General features: G+C 37.3%; 2 protein-coding genes across 4 annotated transcripts; both read left to right on the top strand.

The window, feature by feature from the left end:
- Window positions 1–645: 645 nt before the first annotated feature.
- On the top strand, window positions 646–3,181 carry LOC129873658 (beta-glucuronosyltransferase GlcAT14C-like). 3 transcript variants are annotated; one of them, XM_055948788.1, is made up of 5 exons: window positions 646–1,560; window positions 1,860–1,938; window positions 2,092–2,207; window positions 2,310–2,791; window positions 2,913–3,181. In XM_055948788.1, the coding sequence occupies exons 1-5, from the start codon at window positions 939–941 to the stop codon at window positions 3,027–3,029; spliced, it is 1,416 nt and encodes a 471-aa protein (XP_055804763.1). In that variant the 5' UTR covers window positions 646–938; the 3' UTR covers window positions 3,030–3,181. The 3 variants fall into 3 exon arrangements, with proteins under 3 accessions (XP_055804763.1, XP_055804764.1, XP_055804765.1); XM_055948789.1 differs by having other exon boundaries at window positions 647–1,527; XM_055948790.1 differs by lacking the exon at window positions 2,913–3,181 and having other exon boundaries at window positions 651–1,527; window positions 2,310–2,845.
- A 406-nt stretch (window positions 3,182–3,587) lies between these two features.
- On the top strand, window positions 3,588–7,511 carry LOC129874189 (uncharacterized). Its single transcript, XM_055949434.1, has 8 exons — window positions 3,588–3,770; window positions 4,630–4,779; window positions 5,227–5,403; window positions 6,013–6,101; window positions 6,187–6,251; window positions 6,349–6,451; window positions 6,906–7,016; window positions 7,107–7,511. Exons 1-8 carry the CDS (start codon window positions 3,662–3,664, stop codon window positions 7,230–7,232), a joined length of 930 nt encoding a protein of 309 aa, XP_055805409.1. The 5' UTR covers window positions 3,588–3,661; the 3' UTR covers window positions 7,233–7,511.
- The last annotated feature ends 5,600 nt before the right edge of the window (window positions 7,512–13,111 follow it).

The raw sequence follows: 13,111 nt of genomic DNA, 5'->3' as shown, positions 1-13,111 counted from the left end.
CAATAGTGATGAGGTAGTTTTAAGTTGGGATAATAACACTTTTGGTCCCTTGTTTATTGACAAATTTTCACTTTGGTCCTTGTATTATAACACAATATATTTAACCTTTAATTAATTAAAAAGTGTATTATTGATTTGGCTATGTATGATATATGTTATGTTTGTACTTATTTTAGAAGTAGTAGGAAAGAAATAGGAGTGACATGAATGAGTAGTTTATCATAGACAAATCTAAATATAAATGTCAAAGCTATATATGTAATTTTATACGTCAATTGATTTTCAAGTTAACAATTGAATAAGAATTTTTATTACATGAATGTTAAGATACCTAACTTTGCAAATAAAAGAGCATTGACTTAATCCATATACAAAAACATTCCACATGCTTGGGAGTTGGGAGCCTTGTGGTATTAGGTTGACATACTTTCCGAAAATAACTAGGCCACGAAAACCTATAACCTCTATTAGTGTTAAATGTTCATGCTTCCACAAACCCAGTAATTATTGTATTGTAGTTACATGACTAGCCCTCGCTTGAGAAGACTAGTCAACATACACTTGGTCAAGCTGATGTTCTGGTTGCATACAAAGTCCCGACCTAGTGATAAAATTTCTTCCAACTTAGCTGCATTATTTTGACCTTTTACTATTCCTTCGCTTCAAATAAAATAATGAATCCATCTCTGAAGAGTTTTAGTTTGAAGCGGCTGTTGCCTTGTCATTAGAAAAAAAAACATAGAAATTTGGTGTTAGTTGTGGCGTAAGTTTTCATCAACACCGCATTCATTAACTAACAATCATTCAGATGTCACACATGACCTAACGAGTCCCACAAAACAGTTTTTACTTGTTCTAATTAAACACTATTACTTATCTTCCAGAATTCACCTCAAGCCTTTCAGTATTAAGATCAAATCTTCAACAAATTATCGACGATGATGCTTAAGATGTTACGATCCTGGAATTGGAAAAGTTGTCAAGGTATTCGGCTTTCAGTTTTAGTTGCAGTTGCTTTGCTACTTTTAGTTGTAGGATTCTTCTGCAGCAGATTTGATGATGATCAGTTCAGGACGACGATGAATAATATTCCAGATGATCACGCAAACGTAATCAATGATACATCGACGACAAAGAGAATTACAAAGATGATCCATCCATCAAAAGGACGGCCTGGTGATCCTCCAATCCTGGCTTATTGGATTTTCGGTTTTAGAGGGGAAAGTAAAAGAATGTTGAGGCTATTAAAAGCAGTGTATCACCCAAGAAACCAGTACCTATTACACCTTCTCGATGGAGATGGAGATGAAGAGAGGATGGAATTAGCTGTATCAGTTGAATCCGAACAGGTGTTTCGAGCATTTGGGAATGTGAACGTTGTTGGTAAAAGTTATGCTGTGGAGGAATCAGGGGCCTCTGCTCTTGCTGCCATGCTTCATGCCTCCGCCTTGCTCCTTCGAATTAGTTCTCTATGGGACTGGTTTATCACCTTAAGCTCTTCCGACTACCCTCTTTTTACTCAAGACGGTAAAATTTTCATGATCATCAGTAGCCTGGCTGGTACTCCATCCTTTTCAATTTGTTTGTCTTATTTTCTTTTTTAGTCTGTTTCAAAAAGAATATTTGTTTCCTCTTTTTGGCAACTCTTTAATTCCAGTTTTTCACATGACATGTTTAAGACCACAAGATTCAAAAGTCTTGCTTACTTTCTTAAACTCCGTATCATGTTAAAATCAGACAAACAAATTGAAACGAAAGGAAGTACTACATTACTGTCTACTGATATAGTATTGACCAATTTATCTTAAAGTTACTCCGTAATGCTGCAACTAATTGATGATCCACGCCTTCGATTGCAGATATCTTATTTGCTCTCACTTCCTTGCCAAGGGATCTCAATTTCCTAGGCTTCACCAATAGGACTATTGATCAAAAGGGGTAAGGTATCATGACCATCAATGTTTCTTTTGTACAAATATAGGAGATAATGGTCAAAAACACGTCAGAACGATCACTTTTTCGCGGGTTTCACACCCTAATTATTCCATCACTATCTAAACACACCTCAACTTCAATGCAATGTTACTGCAGGCAGCACAACTTCAATCGGATTGTTGTTGACCCCAGCCTACATTCAAAACGGGCTACTCCTCTTTACTATGCTGTAGAAACTAGAGAAGTACCATTAACTTTTGATATATTCGAAGGTTGGCTTAAGTCATTTACTTTATATATATATATATATATGTATGTAATGTATAGTGTAAATTCCAACAATGATCTCAGTTCTTGTTAATTATAATTTCTAGGTTCCCCTTGGATGGTATTGAGCAGAGGATTTATGGAGCACTGCATCAAAGGTTGGGACAATTTTCCTAGGAAGTTACTTATGTACTACGCCAATGTAGTGTCCCCTCTAGAATCCTACTTTCACACTGTACTATGCAATTCCCCGGAATTTAGGAACACAATAGTAAACCAGGATCTCAGGTGCTCCGTGCCAATAAATGTTTCAAATTACCACGACGATCTTGTGAACAAATGGGCAATATTTGCTAGGCCATTTAAAGAAGGCGATCCTACTTTAGACGAGCTAGACAGGGATATCCTAGATCGCCAGCCCCAAGGGCTGGTGCGTGGGAAATGGTGCAATAATGGAGGACACAATTCTTCTTCTTGTAGTTCTAATTCCAGTACTAATTGGGATGACACTGATTCATTGGATCCTGGATTTAATAGCGAAAAACTTCAGAATATTCTCTCCAATTTTACTGTTGGAGACCATCATAAGGTAACCAATCATTGTCACGGCAGTTCATCTTAATATATATATACTCCATACAAATTCTTTTGTTTTCAAAATGATGTGCAGTTGTGTACTCTAATACTCTTTTCTGACGAACAATTTTCAGCCTCGTATTTTGTTTCAGCTACGGAAAACGTTGAAAAACAATCCAACAAAATCATTAAGTCATCAGATAGGCAGCATGTGTCTAAGGCAAAATAAGAAGGGCAAGTTACACATTTGACCAGTCGATCAAAATAATTACAGCCGCTAGATAAGTTAAAGCCCACCCTGAACTAATACTTAATTTTGAAAGTGATACTTAAACTTTGTGGGGGTCTATGATTTCCCTAAACAATTTTTTATTGATATTAACATAATATTTATAATCGGCTAACAAAGTGAGTACAAAGTGAGTGTAACTCATTAGAGAGTGAGAGACCTAATTTTTTTTAAAAAAACATTTTTGATTATTAAAGCACTCTGAATTTGTTCGCCAAAACCCTTAACCAAACCAAGTGGAACTTTAAAAAGATTAAATCGAACTGAAAATATTTTGATTCGATCTCAATTATTAAAATTAAAAAATTGAATTGAACTTCTATAAAAATTGAATTGAACTTTCTTAACTGATGTATAATTTTAAATATTAAAAAATAATCCAGAGATTAAATTATTAATGTTGGGGATAATTAATTTTTTTTTATATGTCAAACAAGTAAAAATAAAAATTCATTTTTGGAATACTCTCCCAATCAAGACATGGTTCCCATTATAAAAAAAAATTAAAAGATTAAAAATCTTCAACTCCTTTAGGTAGGTGTCACGGCAAACAAGGTTTAGTAACAGCAAACCAAACAGCAGATAGAGAAAGTGATGGCAGAGGTCATAGGAGCACCAGCAGCTCACGTTAAATCAATCTTTGTCTATCCCATCAAATCATGCCGTGGAATTTCTGTTTCTCAAGCACCTATTACTTCTACTGGTGTGCTTAATTTTCTCTTTAAAATCTTGAAATGATTGTTTTTTTTTCTTCCTTTTTTTGGGTCTGTTTTACTGGTTATGGAGTGTAAAGGGTGTCTTCTGGAAACTAAGATAGCGGGGTAAAGGAAAATAAGATAAAGTTGGTAGCTTTCCTCTGTTTTTTTTTTTTTTTATGTTTTGGTTCATATGGAAGTGTCAAGATTTGAGAAGGTAGATTGCTATTGAAAAAAAAAAAGGTTTAAACTTTTTTAGGAAAAAATTATCTGTTTTCCTTCCTATTTGAGAAAAGTTGAAGGGGAATAATTTTCTTCTTTCCCAATTCCTTCTTTCAATAGGCAAACCAAATCAAGATTTTGACTTGCTCATTCTTTCTCATTTCCCAAATGTCAATACACAAAGTAGTACTCCCTCCATTTTAATTTATTTAACCTACTATACTTTTTAATTCGTTAAAAAAAATTGACCTTTTTTTTTTAACTCTTTAATTTCAAATTCGCACGTGATGACCTAAGATTAATGCGCATTTTGGTACATTTGACACTTTAATTTTAAAGGACAAAATTAAGTTATTTTTACTTTCTTAAACTCTTGCCAAGTCGAATAGGCTAAATAAATCAAAAAAGAGGGAGTAAAAGAAATGAAATTTGTTATTCTTGTTAGTGGTTTGTTTTTGGCCACCTTCTAGTATGGAGTACCTTGGGACAAATTTTATGTGGTATGGTTTAGGTTCAATTTTTACTTTTGAGTAAATAACATTCTTCATTAACTAACTGTTAGTGAACAGTTTATTTTTTGTTCCTAAACTTGTTTCTTCATTCATATTATCCCTTGAAAATTGATATCTTGTTGCACTTAAACAGGATTTCGATGGGATCGACAATGGTTAGTGGTGAATTCCAAAGGCAGGGCGTATACTCAAAGAGTTGAACCGAAGCTTGCTCTTGTCGAAGTGACATTGCCAACTGAGGCCTTTTCTGAAGGCTGGGAACCAAATAATGACTCTTATCTAGGTAGTGTCATAGTTTTCAGTCCAAGACAAGGTCTCTGTTTAATTATATGTTTTACTATTGTATTATCTCGTTGGTGCACCTTCTCTTTTTAGCTATACGGTGCAGCAAAACTGGTCAAGTTTTTCTTCTCGCAATTTATTACTACTACTATAGTCGACAAGAAAGAGATAGGATAATAAATGTTGAAAGATAGATCATTTTACTTGAAAATGTTGATATGCTGAGCTAAGAATCAGTGTTTGGTTCCCTGTGTGACTTAAGAATTTAAGATATAGAATATTGATGTTTGAATCCTATTATCATTATTGTGTTTTTTACTGCTATAGCATCTCCTTAATCATAGAAGCTTCTTGTCGTACTGATAACCCACAATAATATGAGAGGAGGGGGAGAGAATTTTCAAGATTGGCCTATCTTTTCAATATCTCAAATTACTTTTGGCTGTAGTTATCAGAGCTCCCGGTATGAGTCCACTGAAAATTCCACTAAGTAACCCATCTGAAGTGACGGATGGTGTCTCGGTCTGGGAGTGGTCCGGTTCTGCCTTGGACGAAGGAGCTGAGGCAGCAATGTGGTTTTCCATGCATCTTGGGAAACCAAGTCGGCTAGTTCGCTTTAGTGAAGGTATAGCTCATCCCCTTGTTCTATATAGATTTTCCTCATCTATATGCTACTCATATGAAATAACTGATGTTTCAATATCCTCGTCTGAAATTCGCTGTGCATATCTCTTCCGCCAGTTATGCTTAACTTCTCTAGAAAACTGTTTCAGCATTCTCTTTTTTCATTGAATCTTTATCTTTATTTCTTGTATTGAACGAATTTTCTTGGAGTGTGTTTCCTTCATTCTTTGCATCTGGCTTCTTTCGATATGTAGCTTAGAGAGCAATTCATGGTTCATGCTATCTCCTTTTCTTCTTTTGCAATTCTTACTTGTTTTTTTTTTAACGAAATGGCTAGTTGCATAAGTCGTGGACCTACCACCTTGCATATAGCCAATTCTTTATGTTGCTTTACAGCATTACCACAGTTAAACAATGATGAATCGGTTATCATTTTGTCCAAGTTTTCACAATTATGAAGCAATCCTCAGAATTGAGAAGACCATATTTTCGCAATTTTGTTCATAGATTAGTTTTATCACCTATTATCAAGTTATCTGCTTGCTTTAGTAGTTGGGAATAAATGTGTACAATTTAATCAAAATAAGTTGCTTCCTGTTGACTCTTTTAGTGAACGAAATGAGAGTTGTAGATCCTAATTATGCTCAAGGATACAATGTTATGTTTTCTGATGGATATCCATACCTTGTACTATCCCAGGTTAGTGATATCACCATTTAAATTCAACAAAAACATCCATAAAACAAGAATCTTAGGCTGGATTTTCTTGGTCCATATTCTGCAGGGATCGTTGAATGCACTAAATTCTCTTCTTAAGGATCCTGTTCCAGTTAATCGTTTTAGACCCAAGTATACTCTTGTCCCTCTTGTATAATTTGTTTATAGTTTAAGTATTAGTACTTTAGTTTAGCTCGGTTAAATTTTTTACGTTTATCTTCTTTAACAGTGTCCTTGTTGACGGATGTGAACCATTTGCTGAGGATTTGTGGAAGGAGATCCGGATCAATAAGTTGACATTTGAGGGTGTCAAACTATGCTCTCGCTGTAAGGTAAAACGTATGAACTTACTTTCTATGTAAACGGCAGAGAAATAACCTCTGCAAACTGGAAGTGGTTTTCTCCACCTGGTTTTTTTCTTTAAATTTCATGCAACATTATATCGAGGAGAAATTTAACATATCTGAGGGCATTTTATAGGCAGAAAGCCAAACTACAAGAACTACTCCCATCCGTATTTTTTACTCTCTAGTCGTGGGATAGACATGAATTAAGATCTATTAGTTGAGCAACTTGTTTGGACAAGATCAAAAGAGTCTAGTCATGTTTCTCCCTTTATAATGTTGTGATAAGTATCTTTGATTCAAGCTTTAACTAAGAGATTGCTTATGAAAGCATATTTTTTGAATTTTTGTAGTACTTCACCTTCTTAATTAACTGGCATTTGAACGCTTATGATCAAGTTAAACTCTTTATATTTGACTATGATTCTGTTCTTCATGTAAGGTACCTACCATAAATCAAGAAACAGCAGTAGCAGGCTCTGAGCCAACAGAAACTCTCACGAAGTTCCGATCTGATAAGGCCTTGCGTCCGAATAAGAAACAACAGGGGAAGGTAGATCAAATACTGTGACTAGTTCCATAACTGCTTTACCAAATAATCCCTAGATAAATCACGCGTACGATCTTTCATGTTATTTTGCAGGTATATTTTGGACAGAACATGGTATGTTCCGACGCTCTTAGCCATGGAAAAAGCAAGATTGTGAAGGTGGGGGATCCTGTTTATGTCCTTAAGGTTGTTCCTTCTAGTGCTGAGGTTCCAGCTTGAACTCTAGTAGTTCTATAACTGCAATGTAAAATGTGTATCTGAATAAGGTGATCCCAAAAGATGAGAATACTAATGTAAGGAAAAATGATCTTCCAGGATATATATATACTAGTCTTTGGGCGCAAGCGCGTGTATCCCATATCATTGAGTATATAAGTTTAAAAAAATCATATGAATATTATTAAGTTCTATGTTTGAATAATGAAAACAATTAATGTTGATTCTATTCAGTTGGGTCAATATATGAAGAAAAAGTTCTTGGCTCATGAAAGATCTCAAATACCTTATTGTAATTTGTCTTTGCCTCGATGTCTTATTCTAATTTCTAACTTTGGCTCTAATTTATCAAAGTAATTCCATTGTCTTCTTAATTACTTTTGATGATGCATTCTTTATTAGCTTTCAGTAGAATATAACAAAATTATTGTACGTTCTCTTTTAGTGAACATGTTGACAAAGTGAGTATTTGACAAGCTAATGGTTGTTAGGAGTTTGTTAAACTAACTAAAAGTAGTTAGTATTCTGTTAAGAATTAGTTAGGAGGTAGTTAGTAGATGTATTCATACCTCTCTATGTACAAGTATAAATACATGATTGAGTACAGTATAATAAATGATATATACTGATATTTTTGGAATTCTCTCTCTTTCTAACTTTACTCTTCGCACTCTCTCTTCTCTATCTACTCTTCTCTCCTCACAGATTTCTCCTCTTCAGCTCACTCTCCATTTATGGAAGAGTGGGCTTGAACACCTTCAATGGTGTTCTAACATGGTATCAGAGCGAGGTTGCGACGGTGTGTTGCTACAAAAGTCTGCAACTCGCAATTTAGAAGAAAATCAAAGCTCAAGGTGTTGAGTTGAAAAATGGCTGTCACAACTGAAGCCGAAGGCGGATCTGCAGAAATGAACAACCCAAACATAAATCTCACAGCTGAAACAGACTACTTTAGAGTTCCGGTGATAGACCACAATCATCCACTCTATCTTCAACCAAACGACACTCCAGGAAGCTCCTTGATCTCCTTACAACTCACAGGTTCAGAAAATTACGCAGTCTGGAGTAGATCCATGCGTATTGGACTTCGAGGTAAGAGCAAGCTAGGGTTTGTGGATGGTAGATTTCCTAGGTCTAAGTTTGGTCCTGAGTATGTTGACATTTGGGAGAAGTGCAATGCGGTTGTCCTATCATGGATCATGAACGCTATAAGACCAGGACTGCTCAGTAGTGTTGTGTATAGTGATGATGCTCACAGAGTGTGGTGTGACTTGAAGGAAAGATTCGACAAAATCAATGGAGTGCATGTGTTTCATCTTCATAAGGAGATTCATAGCCTAAACCAAGGAGTTTTGTCAGTAACTGACTATTATACTACATTGAAGAGCCTATGGAATGAGTTTGACTCAATTATGCCGTGTCCAGGATGCTCTTGTGATGAGTCCAGGAAATTCAAAGAACATTCTGAGTATCAACGATTACTTCAGTTTTTAATGGGACTGAATGAGTCCTACTCGGCTGCCAGAGGTCAAATTCTGCTTCAGACTCCCACTCCTAACCTAAACAAAGCCTGCTTTCTCATCCTAGATCATGAGAGTCAGAGAAATCTGATGAGTGCAAGTTCTGAAACTTCCAATCATAGGATTATTGAAAGCACAACCCTATTCAGTCAGAAAGCTCATACTCAAGGGAGTGGTAACTTTGGACATCAACCAGGAGAAGGTGGAGGCATTCAACCAAATAGAGGACACTATGACTCTCAATATAAGCCACATCCACAGAAGCCTCAGAAACCTGTGGTGGTGTGTGAAGTGTGTGGATACAGGGGACACACCAAAGAACAATGTTTCAAGGTTAAAGGTTATCCTGCAGGCTGGAAGTCAAAGAAGAAAGGTGTTACTTCCTATGCAAATCAAGCAGAGGCCTTACAACCTGATGTTACAAGTTCAAATCTTCGAGCTCCAACAGGCTTCTTCACACAAAGCCAATACCAGCAAATCATGCAGATGCTAGCAAAAGGAACTGAAAATGCAGGGGAGCACTCAGTCAAAGCAGCCTCTGCAGGTAGTATTTTGTCAGCTTTAGTATCCAAACATGTGCCTAAGGAATGGATAGTTGATACAGGAGCAACAGATCACATGACTGCTAGTCTAGATGCACTAGACACAATTCAACCAGTGCCTAACTTTGATAAGAGGGAAGTACAACTTCCCACTGGAAATGTAACATCAGTCTCACACACTGGAAAAACAAAAGTGTTTGGAAACCAAAGTATCAGCAATGCGCTATTTGTTCCAGACTTCAAGTGTAACTTATTATCTGTATCACAACTTACTAAGGAACTTCAGTGTATGGCTGCATTCTTTCCTGATTTTTGTATCTTTCAGGATCTCTCCAGTGGACTGGTCAGGGGGATTGGTAGAGAAGAACAGGGTCTCTACATCCTCAAGGAAGACTTCATCAACTCAGTCCCAGCTGTTCTTGTTCCCTCAGCACATCAATCAAGTCAAATTGAGTCCATGTCTTTGTGGCATAGAAGATTAGGTCATGCACCTATAGATGTAATAAAGAGGTCCACAGGTCTTGACCTTGTACAAACAAATGTGGATTTATCTTGCACTGTTTGTCCTTTAGCTAAACAACCTAAACTCCCATTCCCAACTAGTTCTAATGTGTCTAAGTCTGCGTTTGAACTAGTTCATTGTGATATATGGGGTCCCTATAGAGTACCAACTCATGCTGGAATGAAATATTTTGTCACTATAGTAGATGACTTTTCAAAATATACTTGGGTGTTTCTTATTACCTCCAAAGCTGATACCATTGTGGTGCTAAGAAAGTTCTTCTCACAGGTTCACAAATTCTTTTCTACCACTGTTAAGACTTTTAGATCTGATAATGGCAGTGAATTCTTCAGTCATGAATTCCAATCTCTGCTGTCCACCCTTGGGATTCTTCATCAGAGTACATGTACATATACACCCCAACAAAATGGTGTGGCTGAAAGGAAACACAGAACTATCTTGAATATGGCCAGGGCTCTCAGATTTCAAGCCAGCATTCCCTTGAAATTTTGGGGTGAGTGTGTTACAACTGCTGTCTATTTGCTCAACATACTACCCTCTAAACTACTTCATTACAAATCTCCTTTTGAATTGCTGTACTCACAGCCTCCTTCACTCACTCACATCAGGACCTTTGGGTGCCTGTGCTATGCTGCCTATCCAAATGTGTCAGACAAATTTGCTCCTAGAGCTATTCCTGCAATCATGATGGGGTATTCTATGTCTCAAAAGGGCTACCTTCTATATGACCTGCATTCCAATTCACTGTTTGTCAATAGAAATGTAGTATTCAAAGAAGATGTCTTTCCCTTCAAAGAGCTTCACACCTCCTCAAATCCTCTTTTTCCTGTTCTCACTACTCTACCAGACACTGTTGAATCTTCTTCTCAATCACCCCCAATCTCCTCCCCTGTGCCTTCAGTTTCCTCTAGTGTCTGTCTTGCTGTGCCTTCTTCTCCTGATCTTCCTTCTCCACCCCATGTTCTTCCCACTAGGAAGTCATCTAGACAACCTAAGCCTCCTCTGTGGCTTCAGGACTTTGTCACTGCTGCTCATAGCTCCTCCTCATACCCCATCTCTGCACATTTGTCCTATGCTCATCTGTCCCCAGCCTATGTACACACCCTTGCTTCTTACTCTGCCATCTCTGAACCTTCCTCCTATTCTGAAGCTTCTCTGGATCCCAAGTGGATTCAGGATATGCAACTTGAAATTTTTGCCTTGCAGGATAATCACACTTGGTCTGTGGTGGATCTGCCCCCCGGTAAGACACCTATTGGCTGCAAGTGGGTGTACAAGATCAAGTACAAGGCTTCAGGTGAGGTTGAAAGATTTAAGGCCAGATTAGTTGCAAAAGGGTACAGCCAACAAGAAGGTTTGGATTATAGTGAGACTTTCAGCCCTGTTGCCAAGATGGTTATTGTCAGGTCAGTTATTGCTCTTGCTGCTGCTAAACACTGGGTTATCCATCAAATGGATGTCCATAATGCTTTCCTCAATGGTGATCTCTTAGAAGAGGTCTACATGACTATCCCTGCTGGGTTTGCTAGACAGGGGGAGAAGGGTAAAGTCTGCAAACTCCACAAGTCACTCTATGGCCTCAAACAAGCCCCTAGACAGTGGAACCTAAAGCTAACAGAAGCACTGCTGCAGTTGGGATTTACTCAGAGTCACTATGACTATTCCCTGTTCACTAAGCAGGATGAAGGTGACATAGTCATTATATTAGTCTATGTAGATGATCTTCTGATCACTGGGAGCAGACAAAGTCTCATAGACAACACAAGAAAGGACCTGCAGAAACAATTCAAGATGAAGGATCTAGGAGAACTCAAATTCTTCCTAGGAATTGAAGTTGCCAGATCCAGTCAAGGTATACACTTGTCTCAAAGGAAGTATGCCTTGGAATTAATAGCTGAAGCTGGTCTAGGGGGAGCTAAACCTGCAGGTACACCACTTGAACAAAATCTGAAACTCACATCTGTAAAGTTTGATGAATGTATTCCTCCCAAAGAAGAATACACAGATCCTGTGCTGAAGGACCCTGGTAGGTACCAAAGGCTAGTTGGAAGGCTTCTCTACCTTACAATGACAAGACCTGATCTATCTTTCTCAGTACAGAAGTTAAGTCAATATATGCATTGCCCTAAGGAATCACACATGGCTGCAGCACTCAGAGTTGTAAGATACATTAAAGATGCCCCAGGCCTTGGACTCTTCATGCCAGCAACCTCTTCAAATCAACTTCTTGCTTATTGTGACTCAGATTGGGGTGCATGTCTAGAAACCAGGAGGTCTGTCACAGGTTACTTAGTTAAATTTGGTGAGGCCCTCATCTCTTGGAAATCCAAGAAACAAGAGACAGTCTCCAGAAGCTCAGCTGAGGCTGAGTTCAGGAGTATGGCAAATTGTGCAGCAGAGGTAACCTGGCTAATTGGCTTGTTCAGAGAACTTGGTATTCAAGTTGATCTTCCTGTTAGAATGATGTGTGACAGCAAATCTGCAATACAAATTGCAGCAAATCCAATTTTCCACGAAAGGACTAAACACATTGACATAGACTGTCACTTTGTAAGAGAAAAGATTTGCCAAGGAGTTCTGAAAACTGAGTTCACTCACACTGAAGATCAACTGGCTGATCTACTCACAAAGAGCTTGGGCAAAGCACAACACCAAACACTCCTAAGTGGTTTAGGAGTCATGAATTTGTTTAAACCATAAGCTTGAGGGGGAGTGTTGACAAAGTGAGTATTTGACAAGCTAATGGTTGTTAGGAGTTTGTTAAACTAACTAAAAGTAGTTAGTATTCTGTTAAGAATTAGTTAGGAGGTAGTTAGTAGATGTATTCATACCTCTCTATGTACAAGTATAAATACATGATTGAGTACAGTATAATAAATGATATATACTGATATTTTTGGAACTCTCTCTCTTTCTAACTTTACTCTTCACACTCTCTCTTCTCTATCTACTCTTCTCTCCTCACAGATTTCTCCTCTTCAGCTCACTCTCCATCTATGGAAGAGTGGGCTTGAACACCTTCAATGGTGTTCTAACAGAACAAAAAGTTATTTTTGAGATGACTTTATGCCTTTTTCATATATACATCATCAAAGTAGATATGGAGGAATTATCTTTAAGCTATAGAGAATTCTTTGATGATTTTTGATACACAAAACACTGAGCATGATTACAAAGAGCAGCAATATTGACAAACAAATACAAGGGAACGTGAAATGCCAAAAAAGATTTAATAAAGTCGAATATGACCATGATTAGAATATAACGTTTAACACGATAATCTTATTCCGCATTGAC

Source organism: Solanum dulcamara, chromosome 11, assembly GCF_947179165.1.
Source record: "Solanum dulcamara chromosome 11, daSolDulc1.2, whole genome shotgun sequence".
Classification (NCBI taxonomy): Eukaryota; Viridiplantae; Streptophyta; class Magnoliopsida; order Solanales; family Solanaceae; genus Solanum; species Solanum dulcamara.
The sequence above is the reverse complement of the archived record's forward strand: the minus strand, read 5'-3'. Positions and strand labels throughout refer to the sequence as shown.